At 33.1% G+C, this 22577-nt stretch overlaps 1 protein-coding gene across 6 annotated transcripts in view; it reads left to right on the plus strand.

Annotated features, from left to right (window-relative positions):
- RNF180 (ring finger protein 180) overlaps positions 1-17704 on the plus strand; it is a 142594-nt gene extending 124890 nt beyond the window's left edge. For all 6 annotated transcript variants that reach the window (XM_019743764.3, XM_019743770.3, XM_088796521.1 and 3 more), the window contains one exon: positions 16646-17704. In XM_019743764.3, the coding sequence (XP_019599323.3) occupies positions 16646-16845 (200 nt within the window). In that variant the 3' untranslated portion in view covers positions 16846-17704. The remainder of the gene's footprint in view (positions 1-16645) is intronic.
- Positions 17705-22577: the final 4873 nt, after the last annotated feature.

Raw genomic sequence — 22577 nt, forward strand, 5'->3', positions numbered from 1 at the left:
TAGACTTAGTAATGCATTTTAGTAGAAAGTGTATGAACCTTTACATTTCTTCTGAAATTGGAACCATTTCATTCGTAAGATAATTTTCTGAAAGGGCCTATGAATTCCAAAGTGTCTTTTATTTTCAACTTATTTTCCAGTGGCAGAATCAGTTTCTGTTTTTGCTATAGGGTATACTTATTAATTTAAAATTTATTTCAAAAGCTGACCCAGTAATAAGTCCTACATACCATAAACTACTTTAAAAACAAGAGTTACATTCAATGCCACTAAAATGTAAAATAAAATGTAAAATCACAGGTTATAAAGAGTTAGAGCTGCGTGGGTACTAGACTTATTGGGAGATCACTTTGCAAGTTATATAAATGTCTAACCTCTGTATTGTACACCTTAAAGTAATATAATATTGAATGTCAACTATTATTGAAAAATAAAAAAAATAATTAGAAACAAAGAGTTAGAAAGAATATATATTCCTTTTTCGGCCAGAATCATGGAGGGTGCAGAAGAGAAGAAAGTTCCCTGACCAGGGAATTTAGTGCACACTCTTGCCTGATACGAGTCCACAAACAATGAGCTGTACAAACCCTGGATCCTACCCTTCCAGGACAGGAAAGCTAATTCATAGCCCCATCTACTATTATAGTACTCCATCTTGACTATCTAGTAAACCTGAGTAGAGAATTCAGGCAACCACTAAGCCTATCTTACAGCCTTATTTGAGTAGGGAACAAAGTTGGCATTCCTAGCCAACTTCTCAGCCAATGGTACATCACCCCCCATCTCCAACTTTAAAGCTGGAACAGTTGCTTCAACCCAAAACCGTAATAGGAGGCCCACCTGCCCAAGGACATTGCCAGTAAACACGCTCAGAAACCCAAACTGAGCTGACTGGTGAAGGTCTGTCTCTGCCTAAGGAAACCTGTAAAGACTGAAAGAAGAGCCCAATTATTCAAGTGTGCAGATACTAATGTAAGGAATCAAGAATAATGAAAATCAGGTAAATACGACACCATCAAAGGAAGCTAAAAGAGATCCAATACCTGACCCTACAGAAATGGAGATCTACATCAGACAGATAATTCAGAATAATCCTCTTAAGGAAGTTTAGTGAACTACAAGAACACACAGAAAACTAAACAAAATTCGGGGGGATAAATACATCAATAAAACAGAAGTTTGACAAAGAAGTAGAAACCATCAAAATAAAAACCAAACAGAAATCCTAGAATTGAAAAATGTAATAATTGAAGAACTCAATAGACAGTTTCCAAAGCAGACTTGACCATGTAGAAAGAAGAATCAGTGACATCGAGGATAGGACATTTGAAAATATCCCGAGGAGCAAAAAATACTAATAGTAATAATAGTAATGATGATGATGATGAAAAAGTAAAGTCTCCAGGACCTATGGGACAAAATGAAAAGAAACAATATTTGCATTAGAGGAACTGCAGGAGAAGAAAAAGAGAAAGGGCAAAAAGTATATTTAAACCAATAATGGCTAAAAATTTTCTAAACCTGAAGGGGAAAATGGCTGTTTAGATCCATGAGACCCAAAAGACACACCAAGTAGGTTGATCACAAATAGGGCTACACTGAGATACATTTTAATTAAATTGTCGAAAGTCAAAGAAATAGGAAGAATTTTAAAAGCAGCAAAAGTAAAGAGAGAAGTTATATAAAAGTAAACACCCATAAGACTCTCAGTGTATTTCTCAAGAGAAACTTCAGACCAGGACAGAATGGGATGACATATTCAAAATATTGAAAGAAAATACTGTCCACCAAGAATTCTATACCTGGAGAAGATAAAATATGTATGTGCCCAACATCAGAGCACCTAAATATATAAAGCAAAAACTAACAGAGCTAACCAAAAAATAAATGGCAGTACAATAATAGTTGGGGACATTAATACCCCACTCTCAACAATGGCTAGCTAGATCATTCAGACAGAGAATCAACAAAGAAACAACAGATTTGAACATTATAAATAAAATGGACCTGACATATACAAAACATTCTAACACAGTAGAATACACATTCTTCTCAAGCACACATGAAACATTTTCTAGGATAGCCCATATATTAGAGCACAAAACAAATCAGCAAATTCAAGAAGACTGAAAGTATACCAAAAATCTTCTCTGATCACAATGGCATGAAATTAAGAAATCAATAATTAGGAAAACTCACAAAAATGCATGGAAATTAAACAACGTTTTCCTGAAGCAATGGAACAAAGAATTTAAAGGGAAAATTAGAAAGTTTCAGAAAAATTAAATGGAAACACAATATACCAGAACATATAGGCTGCAACAACGGCAGTTCTAAGATGGAAGTTCATAGCAATAAACACCTACATTAAGAAGCAAAAAATACACCCCAATAAACTTTAATTTTTTTAAAAAAAGCAAAAAATACACCCAAGTAAGTAACTGAATTCTATTATGTAAGGAGCTACAAAAAGTAGAGCAAACTGAACCGAAAGTTAACAGAAGGAAGGAAAAAATAAAATTAGAACAGAAATAAATGAAATAGAGAACAGGAAAATAATTAACCAAACTAAGAGTTGGTCTCTAAAAACATGTGCAAAATGTACAAACCTTTGGCAAGACTAACCGAGGAAAACAGAGGATCCAAATCAACAAAATTACAAATAAAAAAGGAGACATTACAACTGATACCACAGAAATACAAAGGATCATAAGAGGTTACTATGAACAACTATATGCTATCAAACTGGACAACCTAAGGAAATTAAAACATTTTTAGAAATGAACAACCTACCATAACAAAATCAGGAAAAAAGAGAAAATCTAAATAGAGCCGTTACTGGTAAGGCAATTGAATCAGTCATCAAAAATCTCCCAATGCAAAAAAGCCCGAAGCCAGATAAGGACACTACTAGGAAACTACCAGCCAATATCTCTGATGGCTATAGATGCAAAAATTCTCAACAAACCAAATACAGCAGCACATTAAAAGTATCATTCACCATTATCGAGTTGGATTTATTCCTGCAATGCATGGATGGATCAACATATGCAAATCATTAAATGTGATAAAGCACATTAATAGAATGACAGAATCGTATGATCATCTCAACAGATGAAGAAAAAGCAATTGTCAATAGTCAACATTTGTTCATGATAAAAAAAAACTCAACAAAGCAAGAATACAGGGAACATATCTCATCATAATAAAAGCAATATATGACACACCCCCTGCTATTATATGAGGTGTGACAATTAAATTCGTGAATTCATCCTAGAAAAAGTGCTACATGCCTCATTGCTGAATATCACTATGGTCACCTTCAAAGTATTCCGCTTGGGAAGCTATGCACTGATGCCAGTGCCTAGTCTACCCTTCAAAGCAATTTTGGAACTCTTTTTCTGGAATGGCCATCAGAGCTGTCATCATATTACACTTGATGTCCTGAATGTCATCAAAATGTCTTCCTTTCAATATTTATTTTATCTTTGGGTAAAGAAAGAAGTCATTGGGGGCCAGATCAGGGAAAAAGGGACAGTGTTCCAATACAGTTATTTTTTTACTGGCTAAAATCTTCCTCACAGACAGTGCCATGTGAGTTGGTACATTGTTGTGTTGCAAGAGCCATGAATTGTTGGCGAAAAGTTCAGGTCATGTAACTTTTTCATGCAGCCTTTTCAGCACTTCCCCATAGTAAACTTAGTTAATTGTTTGTCCAGTTGGTACAAATTCATAATGAATAATCTCTTTGATATCAAAAAAAGGTTAGCAACATCGTTGCAACAAGTTGTAAACTTAATTGTGCAACCTTGTATTCAGTGCTGAAATTTGAAGGCTTTTCCTCCAAGATCAGGAACAAGACAAGGGTGCCCACCTGCCACTTTTATTCAGCAAAGTGTTGGAAGACCTAACCAGAGCAATTAGGTATGAAAAAGAAATAAAAGGCATCAGAATCGGAAAGGAAGAAGTAAAATTGTCTCTATATGCAGATGCCATGATTTTAAATATAGAAAATTCTAAAGGCTCAACCAGAAAGAGTTTGAACTAACCTATTCAGTAATGTTGCAGGATACAAAATTGACATGCAAAAATCAGTAATGTTTCTATATACTAATGATGAATTTTCTGAAAAATTGATCGTATTTATAATAGCATCAAGAAAATAAAATATTTAGGAATAAACTTAACCCAAGGAGGTGAAAAATCTCTACTATGAAAATTACAAGACACTGATGAAAGAAATCAAAGAAGATACAAATAAATGAAAGGTATCCTGTGTTCATGGATTAGAAGAATTAATGTGGTTAAAATGTCAATACTACCAAAAGCCTTGATTCAGTTTTGACTGAATCATGATGAAATAGAAAGTCTGAACAGACAAATTGCTAGTAAAGAGATTGAATCTGTAATCAAAACCTACTTACAAACAAAAGTACAGGACTGTAAGGCTTCACTGGTAAATTCTATCGAACATTCAAAAAACTGATACCAATCCTTCTCAAATGCTTCCAGGAAAAATAGAAGGGAATTCATTTTATGAGGCCAACATTACCCTGATACCAAAATTAGACATGGATGCCACAAGAAAAGATTATTACATACCAGTATCCCTCAGGAACATAGATGCAAAAATCCTCAATGAAATATTAGCAAACCAAATTCGACAGTGCTTTATAAGGATCATACAGCGATCAAGTGAGATTTGTTCCAGGGATGCAAGTGTGGTTCAGCATCTGCAACAGTCAGTGTGATACACCCCATTAACAAAATGAAACATAAATATCATATGATCATCTCAATAGATGCAGAAATAAAGCTGTGGGATAAAAAAATCAATACACAAAAATCTGTTGTATTTCTATACACTAATAATGAGCAATCAAAAAGAAAACTACCCAATTACAATTGCATCAAAAAGAATATGATACCTAGTAATAAGTTTAACTAAGGAGGTGAAAGTATGATGAAAACTACATGGCATTAATGGAAAAAATTGAAGAACACACACAAAAACGGAAAAATATTTCATACTTATGGATTAGGAGAACTAATGTTGTTAAAATATCCATATATTAGGTCAGTGCAAAAGTAATTGTGCTTTTTGCAATTATTTTTAACCTTTTAAACCGCAATTGCTTTTGCACCAACCTAATACTACCCAAAACAACCTACAGATTCAGTGCAATCACATTCAAAATTCAAGTGGCACTTTTTTTCCACAAAGGTACAACAATTCTAATATTCATATGGAACTGTAAAATACACTGAATAGCATGAGCAATCTTGAAAAAGAACAAAGCTGGGAGTATCATGTTCCCTGATTTCAAACTATAATAATTAAAACAGTACAGTATTGGCATAAAATCAAACACATAGATCAATGGAACAGAATCGCGAACCCAGAAATAAACCCATGCATATATGGTCAATTAATTTGTGACTAAACAACCAAGAATATACACTGGGGAAAAGATAGTCTCTTCAATGAATGGTGTTGGGAAAACTGAACAGCCACATCCAAAAGAATAAAACCAGACCACTGTCTTACACCATACACAAAAATTAACTCAAAATGGATTAAAGACTTTAAGACCTGAGACCCTAAAACAATGCAAGAAAACATAGGTGGTATGCTCCTTGATATCAATCTTGGTGATGATGTTTTAAAAATAACACTGAAAGCAAAAGCAACAAAAGCAAAAATAAGTAAGTGGAATGACATCAAATGAAAAGGCATCTGTACAACAAAGGAAACCATCAACAGAATGAAAAGGCACTGTACTGAATGGGAGAAAATATTAACAAACAATAAATATATCTGATAAGGGGCTAATATCCAAAATATATAAACAATTCATACAACTCAACAGCAAAAGAACAAACAATCTGATTTGAAAAATGGGCAGAGGATCTGAATAGACATGTTTACAAAGAAGACATACAGATGGCCAACAGTTCCATGGAAGGTTCTCAAACTTCACTAATCATCAGGAAAATGCAAATCAAAACTACAATGAAAAATCACCTTACACTGTTAGAATGGCTATTATAAAAAAGATTAGAAATAACTTTTGGTAAGGAGGTGGAGAAAAGACAGTTGGCACTGTCTGTGGGAATGTAAATTGGTGCAGCCACTATGGAAAACAGTTTGGAGGTTTCTCAAAAATTAAAAATAGAACTACCATATGATCCATTGATTCTATTTCTGAGTATTTATCTGAAGAAAAAAATAAAACTAACTTGGAAAGATATGTTCACTCTCATGTTCATTGCAGCATTATTTACAATAGTCAAGATATGGAAACAACCTATGTGTCCATTGATGTAAGAATAAATAAAGGAATTGTGGTGTATATGTACAATGGAATATTATTCAGCCATACTAAAAGCATGAAATCTGGCTATTTGTTACATGGATGGACTTTGAGGGCAATATGCTAAGTGAAATAAGTCAGACAAAGGAAGACATATCATATGATCTCTCTTATATGTGGAATCATAGTTAGCTAGCTAGATAGATAGATAGATAAAAATCTCATGGATACTGTGAAAGATTGGAACACCAAAAACTACAAAACACTGCTGAAAGAAATTAAAGAAGACCTAAATAAAAGACATTCCATGTTCATGGATTATAACACTTAATATCGTTAAAATATCAGTACTACCCAAAGCTATCAGTGCAATCATTGTCAAAATCAAAATAGCCATTTTTGCAGAAATGAAACAGCTGATCCTAAAATTCACATGAAATTTCTAGGTGTCCTGAATAACAACAAATCTTGAAAAAGAAGTATAATGTTGTAGGATTCACACTTCCCTATTTCAAAACTTACTGCAAAACTACAGTGGTCAAACACCTTGGTACTGTCATAAGGATAGATGTATATATCCATGAGATAGAAAGTCTAGAAATAATCCCATATCATATGTCTGTGGCCAATTGATTTTTACAAGGGTTCTAAGATCATTCAATGGGGAAAGAATAGTGTCATCAACAAATAGTGCTAGGACAACTGGATTTCCACATGCAAAAGAAAAAAATTAGACCCCTACCTCATGCCATATACAAAAATTAACTCAAAATGAATCAACCTAAATATAAGAGTTAAAACCATAAAACTCTTAGAAGAAAATATAGGGGTAAATCACGACCAGTGGATTCTTAGCTATGACACCAAAAGCATGAGCAACAAATTTAAAAATAAATTGAATTTCATCAAAATTAAAACTTTTGTGCATTTAAAGGACACGATCAAGAAAATGAAAGGAAAGCCTTTATAATGGGAGAAAATATTTGGCAATCATATATCTAATAAGGGCTTAATATTCAGAATATATAAAGAACTCAATATCAAGAAGACAAAATAATTTTTTTAATGGGCAATGGACTTGAATAGACATTTCTCCAAAGAAGATATACACGTAATCAAGAAACACATGAAGAGATGCTTAACCTCATTAGTCATTAGGGGAATGAATGCAAATTAAAACCACAATGAGATTCAGACTTACTAGAGTGCCTATAATAAAAGTTAAAAAAACAAACAAACAGAAAATAAATGTTGTTGGCAAGCATGTGGAGAAATTAGAACTCTTGTACATTGCTGGTAGGGATGTAAAATGATGCATCCCACTGTGAAAAGAGTTTGGAGTTCCCTCAAAAAGCTAAACATACACAACAAGTCTGCTCCTGGGTATATACCCCAAAGAACTGAAAACCAAGACTCAAACAGGTAACTGTATGCCAATGTTCTTTGCAGCATTATTCACCACAGACAAAAGATGGAAACAAGCCAAGTATCTGTAAACAAATTAATGGATGAACAAAATGTGGTTTATACATATAATGGAATATCTTTCAGCCATAAAAAGGAATGAAGTTCTGATACATGTTGCAGTATTAGTGAACATTGAAAACATTATGTCAAGTGAAATGAGCCAGACACACAAGGATGAATATTGTATGATCCCACTTACATAAGATATCTAGAATAGGCAAATTCATAGACAGAAAGTAGGTTAAAGGTTAGTAGAGGCTGGGGAAAGTGGGGAATTGAGGCATTATTGCTTAATGGCTATAGAGTTTCTTTGTGGTAATGAAAATATTTTTTTGAAATAGTGGTGATGGTTGCACAACTTTGTGAATGTAATTAATGCCACTGAATTGTATACTACAAATGGTTAAAATGGCAAATTTTGTTGTATATATTTTATCACAATAAAAAAGTGTTTTTAAAAAAGACATGGTACTCACTTTTTACCTGGTTACAGAAACAAAATATTTAAAAATTTATAATTTTGCCTGGTAACTTTATAAACTATATTGAAAAATAAGCAGATGTTACAGAATTGTATTGAAAAATAAGCAGGTGTTATAAAATTATAAGTAATCTGCAAGATACTTTAGCTTATTCAATATAAAAATTTAATTTTGCAGGATTAATACATTTGACTCTGTAATCCTAAAGCTATAAGAGATAAAGATGAAATATAAAATCCACTTTGCATTAAATATTCAAGTATATTAACAGAGTACCTCTATACCTACTTGAGACTATAAAAATATCACTCCACCTCTGCTAAGCCCTAATTATATCAATCAACTTTTGACACAAATTCTTATGTAATACGAAGAAGACAGAGCAGTGAAACACTGTGCTTCAACCTTTTGTCTGTCCCATTTCACATGAAGGATGGGATATATCTCTTTTTAATACTGATTTCAAGGCTCTGAATTAACATCTAAAGAATATTTTTCATAAGAACTACAAAATGTATCCCAAATATATTCATAATAATATTCAATCCCTACTGAAAATAACATTTGAGAGGCTTGAGTTGGGAAATTCTCAGAAAATATGCTAAGTATTCCTTCTAAGTCTATCCTTATATACAGGCACTCATCCATCCATTCAACAAGCACATATTAACCCACTATAAGCACTGTGCAAGCTGCTAAAATTGCAAAAATGAATGAGATAATTGTTGCTAGTCTTTCTGTTTCTGAACGAATATTCAAAATAATGGAGCCTACTTTATAGTCTTTGATAGTGAATATAAATTAGGACCATATTCTGTTGGGGAGAAAAGGTCATAGCCTTGTTTGCAGGATACGAGAGAAATACTGAGATAAAATTGTTTTTACAAAATAGAATTTAGGAAAAGGCAGCAGTACCTGAGATGCTGGTGGACTGCTGGTTCTTCTTTATATTCTTTATAAACCTGATAGTGACTTGGAGATTTTCCTTTGCAGTTCTTCCTCTTTGATTTCACATAATGAATTTCTCCAAGAGCTTTTTTTTTCCCTTCAAGTGGGAAAATAGGTCAGATTCAACTTTCTATCACCCTTCTCTTTTACACTTTTTAAAGTCACTTTATTATTTCAGTCAGAATTCACAGTAACATTGAAATGTTTTTTCCATGAACTCCTGAGGGCCCTGCTGCACACCACCCTAAACTTTATGACCCAGCATGACAGCTTCCTCTGTCTGGTGCATTGCTGGTTATTGTGGAAAGGTTACTGAGGAGGAAAAGAGACTGCTGCTACATCTCAAACTGATAGATGCTCTACCTAGAAGCAATACAGTATTTTCATTGGACAGTCATTTTCATTATCAAGGCTCATGGCTGTGCCTAACTTCTACGGGACAGAGAAGTGCACATAAACCATTTACTCTGAAAGAAACCAGAATAGTTGGAAGAGCCTTAAAGTTACCACAACTATAAAAATTTTAGTCCAATTCATTTGAAAACTTGGATAGTATGGATAATGTTGTATAAATACCAGAAATGACTCAAGAAGAAGTAGAAAACAGAACTAGATTAACAACTATTGAAGAAATTTATTGGTATTTAAAAATCTACCCCCATACCTGAAAAGACTGCAGGCCCAAATGGCTTTGTAGGCTAGATTCACCAAACTTTTAAGGATTCCAATTCTGTGTAAACTGTTTCACAGTAAAAATAGAGCACAAGATTGCCAATATTGTGAACTGTTAAGTGTCTGAGATTTACCTTATTTGCAAGCTATCAGTTTAGTCTGCCAGTTTCTTGAATGCTTGCAGCAGACATGACACTCCTAGGTCAGCAACAAATGGTTTACTACTCATAGCAGCATTTGTGATGGATACCTGAGCCCCATTTCTCTTAGGGCATTACAAACAGGGCCAGATGATATCTATACATGTGGTGGGGGGTGTTACATGGAGAGCTCTAAGCTTACGAATCTCAAATCTTTTATAACAGGTATTAAATATGCTATGTTCTGAGGCTATAAAATCTTAGAACAGAGGGATACATACTATCTGCCAAGACTATTTGCTATAGAAATATCTCTTTAAAAAAATTGTACAGAACAAAGGCAGTCAGTCTGTGTTTGCAAGATATGCAGACACACTGAGATCCATAGGGAATTGTCACATAACTGCTATGTTTTATGAAGCCAATAAAATTATGACATAAAAACCAGGCAAAGATAGCACAAAACAGAAAATTATAGACCAATCTTCCTTACAGAAATAGGCATAAAAATGTCATGTAAAATATATAAAGCTGAATTCACCAGTGCATGTAAACCAATATCATGAACACATGGAATTTATCCTAGGTATTAAGGAATGATGAAATATTAGAAAATCTATTACTTTAACAGGTTTTGAAATTTTTCAACATTTAAAAAATATCTCCTATTTGAATTCATCACATTAACAGATTAAATAGGAAACCTATGTGAACATCTCAATAAATACAGAGAAACTATTTTGACTTGACCCAATAATGAGATGTGTAACATTGGCACAAGAATCCAAATTTTATGATTGCTTGAAAAGTATGATTTTCACTGCAATATTATATGTCAAAAAAGTATGAAGTATGTGTCTTTATTGTGTTCTTTAAAATAGCATAGTTAAAATGTACTAATAAATATTGGATACTCTTTAAACCATGACTTAATACCAAACCAATTATTATCAGTTTATCACCAATAGTAGGTTGTGGTCAAGTGTGTGTAAAAGTGAATTCCTAGTAAAAAAGCTTCTCACTCCATTAACTCCAGTTTTTTTTGGAATGAAGTGGTTGTATATATTAAAACACAGGATGCAATACATAGATGATATATTATGGAATTGTACACTTGAAATCTATATAATTTTATTAACCAATGTCACCCACAATAAATTAAATAAATAATAAAATATGTATTTTGACTGAGATAATGGTTTCAAGTGTACTGTCCCTAAGTATGCTTTTTAAATGGGGGCAATATAGCCCCCATGATGGCAAAATTGGTTTTGGGGACAACAAAGAGCTTAGATAGTGCAGTGGTTTGTGGCCCTCAAAATCTCAACCGTACCTGACAAAATTTTGTTCCTTATTACTTAATCTTTCTCATTAGAAAGTAGATATAATTTAGCTTAATTTATTTATTAGAATGCTCAATTTAAAATAAATTTCAATTTAACTTATTTTTTTCTCCTTACACGGCTGATAATGGAAAAAAAGATTGAGAAACACTGTTCTAGACTGAGTTTTTAAGACAGGGACCATGTCTTAAAATATGTTTAAATCATCAGTCACTAATGTTAGTACATGTACGCTCCATAAATATTTAATAAATTCCATATTCTCAGTGTCTAATATTATGATAGTCTATAAAAAGTTAGCAATTGCCTTAGAGAAATCAACACATACTTGAAGAAAACAGTTGCTCAGCCATTTGTTTGAACAAGCAATGAATGGTAAGTTTACTGATTTATTCAGAAAAGATAGGCATAATATAAACAACAAGCACTGGCAAGTAAAGGCAGCTTCTTCCTCATATTAAAAGTAGTATTAGCAGATGCCATCGAAAGCAAAGGACAAAAGGAAAGGCAAAGACAACAAGAAGTAAGGAGAAGCCACCCTGGTGTCCCCTCTTCCTGGGCCCACCTACCCTCCAGGGATTTGGGTCTGGGGACCGCCCAATGCAAGGATATATCACCCTCCCACCAGCCCTCGAGGACCCTCCTGGACCCTCCTGGGTCCACCTCTCGCTCTCCCTGATTCTGAGGACAGTTCTATTGTTCAAAAATTCCCTCAAATGCATGCCAAATCGTGCTGCTTCAACTGAGACAATCGACTGTCAGATCTGGGACCCTGAAGTAATTTAGACACAGCACCTGCCTGTCAATGGAGGCAGATAAGTTGCCTTAACAATGGAGGCAGATAAGTTGCCAAAGAATAGAAGTAACACAGGACTGAATGAAACAGGTACTAGGGGAGGAACAAAGAACTGAGAAAGAGGAGAAAGAGTTCTGACACTGGAAGTGAAGGTCAGGATAACATCAGGATATTGGAGGTCCTCTAGACCAGCGCTGTCCAATAGGATAGTCACCAGGCATGTGTGGCAATTAAATTAAAATTAAAATTAAAATTTCAGATCCTCAGTTGTACTAGCCACATTTCATATGCTCACTAGGCACATGTGGGTAGTGGCGACTGTATTGGACAGCCCAGATATAGAACATTTCCATCATCACAGAAAGTTCCATTAGACAGTACTGCTCTAGACCAGTGGTTCATAACCCAGGACAATTTTGCCTCTCAGGGGACATTTGGCAGTACCTGTAGACATTTTTGGTTGTCTACAGGTACTGCCAAATGTGTTACTGGCATCTAGTGAATAGAGACCAAGGATGCTGTTTAACATCCTGTAATGCACAGGACAACTCCCACCCCCACCCCCAACAAAGAATTCCTTAGCTTAGAATGTCAGTAGTGCCAGGCTTGGGAAACTCTGCTCAAGACTATAAACATCTCTAGAATAGGCACTAAGCATCATTCACCATATCTCCAGCATCTAGCAGAGAGCCTGGAACATAGTAGATGCTTAATATTTGTTCAGTACACAAATGAAAGTGTCAAAAAAAAAGTAGTAATAGCAATAAGAAGAAGAATCTAACATTTATTGAACCTTTACTATGGGCCAGGCATATGCTTTATATGTGGTAATTCATCTAATCCTCATAATAGCTCAATGAATTGGGCACTTTCATCATCATTTTACAGTGGAATCTGTAATTAATCACTGTGATCAGTATTCTGACAATTTTTCTAATGTCATAATCAATCTAATACTTACCAACACTGTCTGTGAAGTTGTTTTCTGTTAGTCTAATTTCGATTTAGAAACTGCAATCATCCCATCCCATTTACAGTTCTGAAAATTCCAAAATTATTATTAACACATTCCGTCCCTACTTAAAAAAATTTTTAAAGAAATTAACATTAACCAGGCAATGATCATTATCCAGCTTACCTATAAAAATGTATTGCCTAAGCCATGCTGGGTCATATCGCCTTCTGCTGTTCAGAGCTGGAAATTGTATATCCCAGTGTCTTCTAATATTGCCTTCTTTCTCCCTCCTTCCACCAAAAGAAGGAAATTAGCATTCATGAGGACACTTTTAGAGTAAAAGAGGCACTATTAGTAATTATACCAGGACAACAAGATTAAAAAGACAGTCCTGGGAAAACAAGTAAGTATAATCTCCCATGATGCTTCATCTTTTGTGCCATGTCTGTTTTCAGCTCTACTGTGTTTTACAACTGTGGCATTAATAACATTACTTCCTTGACCCAAACAACTGAAATTTTTGAATATGAAGAAACTAAGGCCTATAAATAATCCTTTGGGATAGCAAAATCACATATTTTTAAGTGTAAAGTTAACAGTAATAATATCCAATAACAGTGTTACCTGTTCTCCAGCCTAAATCTGTGAAGAAGTTTTTGAAAAGGTATATATACTACTTTGGGAATATTTGTGTTTATGTATTAGGATAATATTGAACATGAGAACAACTCTTCCCACTTTCCCTATCTTCTACACGAACAGAAAAGTCCCTGTCCTCCTAACATATAGACTATATTTTAGAGAACAGTGGTTAGATAGCCTTAAAAAGCTGTTGGGATTGAAATCCCCTACATGTGCTCTCCAAAATAGAATGCCCACACATTGGATGCAAGGCAATCTATTGGAATGTAGGAAGATAACATTAAAGTTTATTATTATGTTTACGCAGAAGAAAAGTTAAGCTTTACTAATATTTAGTGAGGATACTAGCATTCTTACTTAGATGTTATGGTAAGTAATGTTAGCTGAGGAAAACTGGAGATTTGACAACACAGAAGGGCTGAGTTCATTAGTTTGCTTTCTGTGTGTTGCAATATATCCAAGTTTACATATGCCCAACTAAATTTGAATTATATTATCTAGTTTTAGCTAAATTACAGCAAAAAGTGGACAAGAGACTTGAACAGACTATATAAGGAAATCAGATTGAAGATAATACTAATAAGGCAAACAAAAAAGAGGAGCTGAGCTATCATCCTAGCACAATTCAATCATTGATGAAAGAAACCGCTGTATATGTGGTGACAAAAGGAGATTTGATGCAATGCAATGTATAGGTGATGTATTATAGAATTGTACACTTGAAACCTACATAATTTTATTAACCAATGTCACCCCAATAAATTTAATTTTAAAAAAAATTTAAAATAAACTTAGCTGAAGAAGACACAACTAAATAGAAAGCTTTTACATGTTCACTGATTGCAAGAATTAATATTACTAAAATGTCCATACTACTCAAAGCAATATGAAGATTCAATGCAATCTCTAGCAATATACCAATGGCATTTCTTGCAGAAATAGAAAAAACAATTCTAAAAATTGTATGGAACCAAAAAAGACCCTGAATATCCAAAGCAATCTTGAGAAGAACAGAGTGCAAGGCATTATACTTCCTGATTTAAATTATATTGCAAAGCAATAGTAATCAAAACATCATGTTACTTGGCATAAAAACAGACACAGAGGTGAATAGAACACAGTGGAGAGTCAGAAATAAACCCACTCATATAAAACCAACTAATTTTCAATAAGGGTACCAAGAATACACAATGGGGAAAGGATAGTCTCTTCAGTAAATTGTGCTGGGAAAACTGGATTGCCACATGCAAAAAAAAAAAAAACAAAAAAAACAACAACTGAAATTGGACCCTTACCTTACACCATACATAAAAATCAACTCAAAATAGATCATCAACTTAAATTAACACCCGAAACCGTAAATCTCTACAAGAAAACAGAGTGTAAGCTCCTTGGCATCGGATTTGTCAATGGTTTTTTTGGCTATGACCACAAAAGCTCAGGCAACAAAAGCAAAAATAAACAAGCGGGATTACATTAAACTAAAAAGCTTCTGCATGGCAAAGGAAACAAAATGAAAAGACAACCTATGGATTTGAGGAAAATATTTGCAAACCATATATCTGATAAGAGATACTAGAAATTTGCTGAGAGAATAGACTTCAGGTGCTCTCTCACAACAACTAAAAAGGTAATTATGAGAGGAGATATGTTATCATGTTTCCCCGAAAATAAGACCTAGCCAGACAATCAGCTCTAATGCGTCTTCTGGAGCAAAAATCAATATAAGACCCAGTCTTATTTTACTATAAGACTGGGTATAATATAATATAATATAATATATATAATGTAATATAATGTAATAATATAATACCTGGTCTTATTTTACTATAATTTAAGTCCAGATCTCATTTTACTCTAAGACTGGGTATTATGTTATATTAAGACCTGGTCTTATATTAATATAATACATTTTTATAATATAATATTTTATAATATATTTTTATAATGTAATATTTTATAATATAATATAATAATATTTTATTTTATATAATAATTTATATATTATGTAAATTATATTAATATAAGACTGGGTCTTATTTTACTATAAGACCGAGTCTTATATTAATTTTTGTTCCAAAAGAGGCATTAGAGCTGATTGTCTGGCTAGGTCTTATTTTCGGGGAAACACAGTAATTAGCTTGACTATAATATTCATTTCACTATATATCAAATGACCATGTTTTACACCTTAAATATGTACAATTTTATTTTTAAAAATAAAACATACATAAACAATAATTTAGGACTGTTATTAATCAAAGAAGTTTGACTTTAAGTAAACATACTAATACCCAGATGAATGCAACCTAGTGGTCAGAATAAGCAGACTAATCTAGGGCATAATGTTTAACATTATTCAGTTCAATGGATGAACTGGAATCTGCTTCAAGCTTGAGACTCACAGAACCTTTATCATCAGAGTTACCAGCAACTACTAATCGTTTTGTTCAGTTTATTATATTGTCTCCACTTACTAACACTGATAAGCACAGAAATACTTAAAGTAGGCATTAGATTAAAAAGCAAAGATTAATAATCAAGTTATCAGTCTTTGGAAAATTGAATTGTATTTTTTAGATACTTCTGAAATGATATATTGGTCAGCCAAGGAAAAAAAAAAAAGGTGGCCAATCGGCAAGTTTATGGTCAAGCTGTAAATTCACATATAATTATCACAGTGAAAAAAAGAACAGCATTTCACCATGAAACTTAAAGAGACTTCTGGTAAGTGCTTATCATTGAAAAAAACTCAGGAATACAACCTAACAATCAAGTGAAATCAAGATATACTCTGTTCATGGTACCTGCGTTCAGAATGCAGCTTCCTGTCTGAGCACAGATCTGAATTTAATGAGCTTTAAACTGTGTCCATACACCTTGTAGGTTTCCACCGACGTGCGGCTCCTGTTACACGAAGGCAGTTCCCACACGGCGCACACAGGATGGACTACCTGCCCTTCGAGGACGACAGCCGCGGCTGGTGGTTTGACATGGACATGGTGATCATCTATATTTATTCAGTAAACTGGGTCATCGGATTCATTGTTTTCTGCTTTCTTTGCTATTTTTTCTTTCCGTTTTAGGAATTTTCATATCTTACTATCTTAACACAGCTGAACAATCACGAATGATGTAGATAACAATTACGTAAACATTTTTAAAATGTGCTTTGAACTATTTATAATGTTTCACTATATAAAATGTGGGTGCTTATAGAAAGTCTGAGAATAGGTAATTTATTAATGTTTTTTTTCATGTAACAAGCAACTTTATTCAAGAGCTAATCTATCTCGCTCTTAGCAACAATACTCAATTAATTTCATAGTTCTTGGTTTAGAATTTGTGAGCTCTAATTTTATTGTCTTTATTGTAAAGACTGAGGTTTCCCTCCACTTAAAAATAATAAAAATAAAAAACGAAATGATTATCTGGGTAGATATCAGAAAAAATAGTTAGTCACCACTTACTCTCAAGCAAATTATATGCATTAAAGGTAAACTATATTCTCTGGAACTAACCTAGCAGGTATATTCAGTTTTGATTTCCAATCATCCCTAGTAGGTACTTATGTCCCTTTCTATTACCAACAAAGTTGACTGTCCTTTTCTTACAGACCTAGTAACAGCTTTAGTGCAACGTTTTTAATTACTACAAGAACAGAATAATAAATATTAAGAAAAACTGAGACTAACCTCCACCAATAGACACTTAGAGAAGGATATTAACACTTAGAATTGCAGGATTACTCTGAAGAAATATAAAATGTACTGATTTTCAGTAGTCTAAAACAGCAATGCATGTCCAAAATGTAATTAATTTAGTGGTTCATTTAACTAGAAGGTTGTCAGATATATTGTAAATGTGCAATAAAGAGTGGCTTATAAATTTTTTTATTGTTATTATGTGATCTAATTTCTGCAATAAAGAATTGTTGGAAATAGACTTATGGATTTATAGAAAGAAAACCTGACATTTATTTATTATTACAGTAACCCTTGGAATTAGTTTTTTTTCCTTATTAAAACAAATAAACAAAAAAAAATAGAAGATATGAATTACCCCAGTGTGGGAAGGAATTGGGACAAATATCCCAATTTTAAAAATAAGAAAACTAAAGCATAAAGAAGTAAGCTTATTTATTTCAGGTGGTCTTTGTGTAACCTAGGATAAAAGCTTTTATTATGAACTACCGATCCAACATTCCTACACTATGATGGCATAAATCTGATAATGCAGTAAGCATATTTTTTATATGCTTAGATGAACCTCTCATGGTACTAAAAATATTACCACCATCCATCCAAATTGGAATGGATCAAGGTTCAACAGTTCAGTCTATGAAAAGTTCAAATTTGGCCAAATTACTACTGATTATATTTGAATAAAAGCACTTACCTGATGGTATGTGATGTTCTAAGAAATATGGAAGAATGGTACAGATTTTTATTCTAATACTGTTCCTATTGTGTTTAAAATTATATCTGTGAGAGAAAATAGTAGTGTGCATTAGACATCATAAGTCCAGAAAGCAGAACATTAAATACAATTGAGAAACACAGAGATCAATTTTGCTCACACATCATAATAAAATATATAAATTATATGTGCTGCCTAGTGACATGTAACTAATATCTTGTGGAAACAGTGTTGTAGACAAAGCTCAGTATTACCTTACAGAAATAAAAAAGGATATTTATAATCACAAATTTATTGCTCAAAGTAAAAATAGTATAAGGGAAAATATAGCCTTCATAAAATATATGTCAGGACTGAAAAATTAACAAAATCCATATGGGGAGCATTATTTTAAGAACTTGAAAATAAATTGGAGCCATTTCCCAGGCAACTCCTGGCTTAGAAGCTTTAGCGGATATTCCTTTATTCATTCCTAAATTACTTAAAGGTTGGTTTTAATTATACATGAAGTAAAATTAGTAGTATTATTGATACATATTTCTCAGAGAAACAGTCCTGATTTCCCAGTATATATTATTAGGTCAGTGATCATATCAGTGTATAAATCTGTATGTATAAACTAAATACAAATATATAATAAACAAATATATGTTAAATAAATATAATACCCTTAAAAAATAAAACATAGTCTAGAGGAGCATTCTAAATGATCTGATTTTATGCAATGTTAATAATTTGATCTAAGAATAACATCATTTGGCATATTAAAATTAAGCGTAAATTTAGAAAATAATTGTAAATTTCTATTTTTACTTTAAAATATTTTAAAATTTTATACAAATGGAGCTAACAGCTGCTAAATAGTAAGAAGTACAGCATTTCCTAGACACAACTGTTTATGAGAAAACAGATAAAACCTAGGGTGAAAAGAAACCATTCTGGTATCTATCACACAGTAGCCATTCAATAAATGATTGTTAAAGTTATAAATGAAATACATGAATGAGCTTTAGAGTGAAATAAAAAAATTAAATATTCTTTTTATTTAGTGTTTTTCACAGTATCAATTACATTTAAAAAATCATTTTCCAATAAAGAAGAAAAGGAAAAGAAAATCCTAAAACTAATCAAGTACAATAATATTTATTATTTAATAGGTTTCATTTTCTGAGCTATCACTATCAACAATTTCTATTTCTATCAAACTTTATTATGGTGAAGGTTAATTTTAAACATTTTCACATATTCATAAAAAAATGCCTAAATTGAGGTAGATTTCTGAATACTTTCAGCAGGTAATTTATTTCTTGATTTTAAAAAGCAAATTCACAAAACCAACACCAATTCATTTTATACTCAGAAAATAGGGAAATTTAGACAAAATATAAAAGGAATCAGAATTTATGTGAAAGACCTTACCACTCTTAATCATCAAATTCAAGAATGCAGAAAAAAAACGCTTAATTCTGTATCTGCTATATTACTAATGCCAGTTTAGTATTAAATGCTATATATAGCAATAAAAGCACCATCAATTTCACCTCTGCCTTGGAAACTTGCTCCCAAAATAGTTGGCATGACAAAAAAAAAAAAAAAAGCCATTTTATTATCATTTAAATGTCTTCTATATGGGTAAAGGAAGACAGATTCTTAAAATCTTGATTTTTATTTGGATCATTTGTTAACAAATGCATTATAGATGAGCATTCAATTAAATGCAGTGACAGTTAAAGTCTCTGTTGATAGGATTCTGCAGTTAAAGGCAGAGGATACTGTCATGTAGTGAAGTGTTCCTATGCTCACCTCATTTTCTTGAAACGTTTCTGATTTTCAGTAAACTCTCAGTGCCTGCTTTCAGTAACTTCTATCAATGTATGCTCTTTGCCAGGATGAATTTATTTTCCTTTTGCTATTTTTGAAGACAACACCTATAATAAGAATTCCTTTTCCATATTTTGGTTTTTTTCACATAGATCCTGAGAATCTTCGTTAGACGATGGACATCCCAGTGTGTGTTTACTGCAATATGCATTTATCTTATAATCATGCTTCTATTTATAGGGTCAGGAAAACAAATACTTTGCCATTTTTACTCTTTTTTAGGATCTCTCACAAGGTACAATAGATATACTTTGAGAATCATTTTTCTTATTCCAGTATGTCTAAAAATAGGCATTGAACTATTATCACAATGCTTATGGTTACTTCTTACACACATAACCATCAATATATTAAGTATGGTTAAGACACAGTCCTAAGGGGCCAATATCCAAAATATATAAAGAACTCATATAACTCAACAACAACGAAAAAATCCAATTAAAAAATGGGCAGAGGACCTGAACAGACATTTCTCCCAAGAAGACAATGCAAATGGCCAACAGATATATGAAAAGGTGCTCAACTTCACTAGCTATTAGGGAAATGCAAATCAAAACCCCAATGAGATACCACCTCACACCTGTTACAATGGCTATTATCAACAAGACAAGTACCATGTTTCCCCCAAAATAAGACCTAACTGGAAAATAAGCCCTAGTATAATTTTTCAGGATGACATCCCCTGAACATAAGCCCTAATGCGTCATTGGGAGCAAAAATTAATACAAGACTCGGTCTTATTTTGGGGGAAACACAGTAATAACAAGTGTTGGAGAGATTGTGGAGAAAAAGGAACCCTCATATACTGTTAGTAGGAATGTAAATTGGTATACCATAATCGAAAACAGTATGGAGGTTCCTCAAAAAATTACGAATTACCATACGACCCAGCAATCACTCTTCTGGGTATCTATCCCAAAAATCTGGAAACATTTATTTGTAAAGAATACAGTGGAACCTCGGTTTTCTAACGTAATCCACAAGTTCTGAAACGTTCAAAAACAGCTGACAGCTAGGCCTCAGGATCTTGCACTCAGCGGAAGCCGTGTGACATGTTCGACTTCTGAGTCGTGTTCGAAAACCGAAGCGTTTACTTCCGGGTTTATGGCATTCATAAACCAAAATGTTCTTCAACAGAGATGTTCAAAAACCGAGATACCACTATATATGTACCCCTATATATGTATCCCTATGTTTATTGCAGCATTATTCAAAGTGGCCAAAGCATGGAAACAATCAAAGTGTCCTTTGATAGATGACTGAATAAAGAAGATGTGGTATACATACACAATGGAAAACTACTCTGCCATAAGAAAAAATGAAATACTGCCATTTGCAATAACATGGATGGATCTTGAGATTATCATGCTAAGTGAAATAAGTGAGAAAAAGTTGAGAACCATATGACTTAACTCATATGTGGAATATAAAACTGAAAGCAACAAACAAACAAAAACTCATAGACACAGACAACAATTTAGTAGTTACCAGAGGGTAAGAGGGGCGGAGAGAGGTAGAAGAGAGTAAGAGGGTCAAATATATAGTGATGGAAGGAGAACTGACTCTGGATGGTGAACACACAATGCAATATATAGATGATGTATTATAGAATTGTACACTTGAAACCTATATAATTTTACTAACCAATGTCACCCCAATCAATTTAATAAAATATAAAACAGACACAGTCCTCCTAAGTTGGCTGTACTCTTGCATGGTTTTTATAAGAGTCTCACCCAAAGAATATCTAGTAAGTAAACATACTGCCTACTAAAATGTAATTTTATTATTGACAGCATAGCAAGAGACAATTTTGCTCTTATAAGAACGTGGTAAATGTTTTAATTGCATTACAGGTGTCTATCAACAAACCATTAAACCATTAAGAGAAAAAGGGAAATCAAAACAACCAGTTAGAACTAAAGAATATAATAACTGAAATAAAGAACACACTTGAAGGAATTACAAGTAGGTTAAATGAGGCAGAGGATCGAATCAGTGACTTAGAAGACAAGTTAGCAGAGATCACCCAAGCAGAACAATAAAAAGAAAAAAGAATAAAAAACAATGAAAATGGTTTAAGAAACCTCTGGGATAACATCAAGCACAACAACATGTGCATCATAGGAATACCAGAAGATGATGAGAGGGAGAGAGGGATCGAGAACATATTTGAAATAATAATGACTAAAAACTTCCCTAACCTGGTGAAGGAAGCCGACATACAAGCCCAGGAAGTGCAGAGAGTTCCAACCAGGATGAACCCAAACAGGTCCACACCAAGACACATTATAGTTAAAATGGCAAAGGTTAAAGAGGGAATCCTAAAAGCAGCAAGAGAAAGACAGCAGGTTACATACAAGGAAACTACTATACGATTATCAAATGACTTTTCTACAGAAATTTTGCAGGCCAGAAGGGAGTGGCAGGAGGTATTCAAAGTGATGAAAAACAAAGGCCTACAACTTAAACTGCTTTATCCAGCAAGGCTATCATTTAAAATTGAAGGAGAGATAAA

Source organism: Rhinolophus sinicus, chromosome 3, assembly GCF_057876585.1.
Source record: "Rhinolophus sinicus isolate RSI-liver-muscle chromosome 3, RSI-T2T, whole genome shotgun sequence".
Lineage (NCBI taxonomy): Eukaryota > Metazoa > Chordata > Mammalia > Chiroptera > Rhinolophidae > Rhinolophus > Rhinolophus sinicus.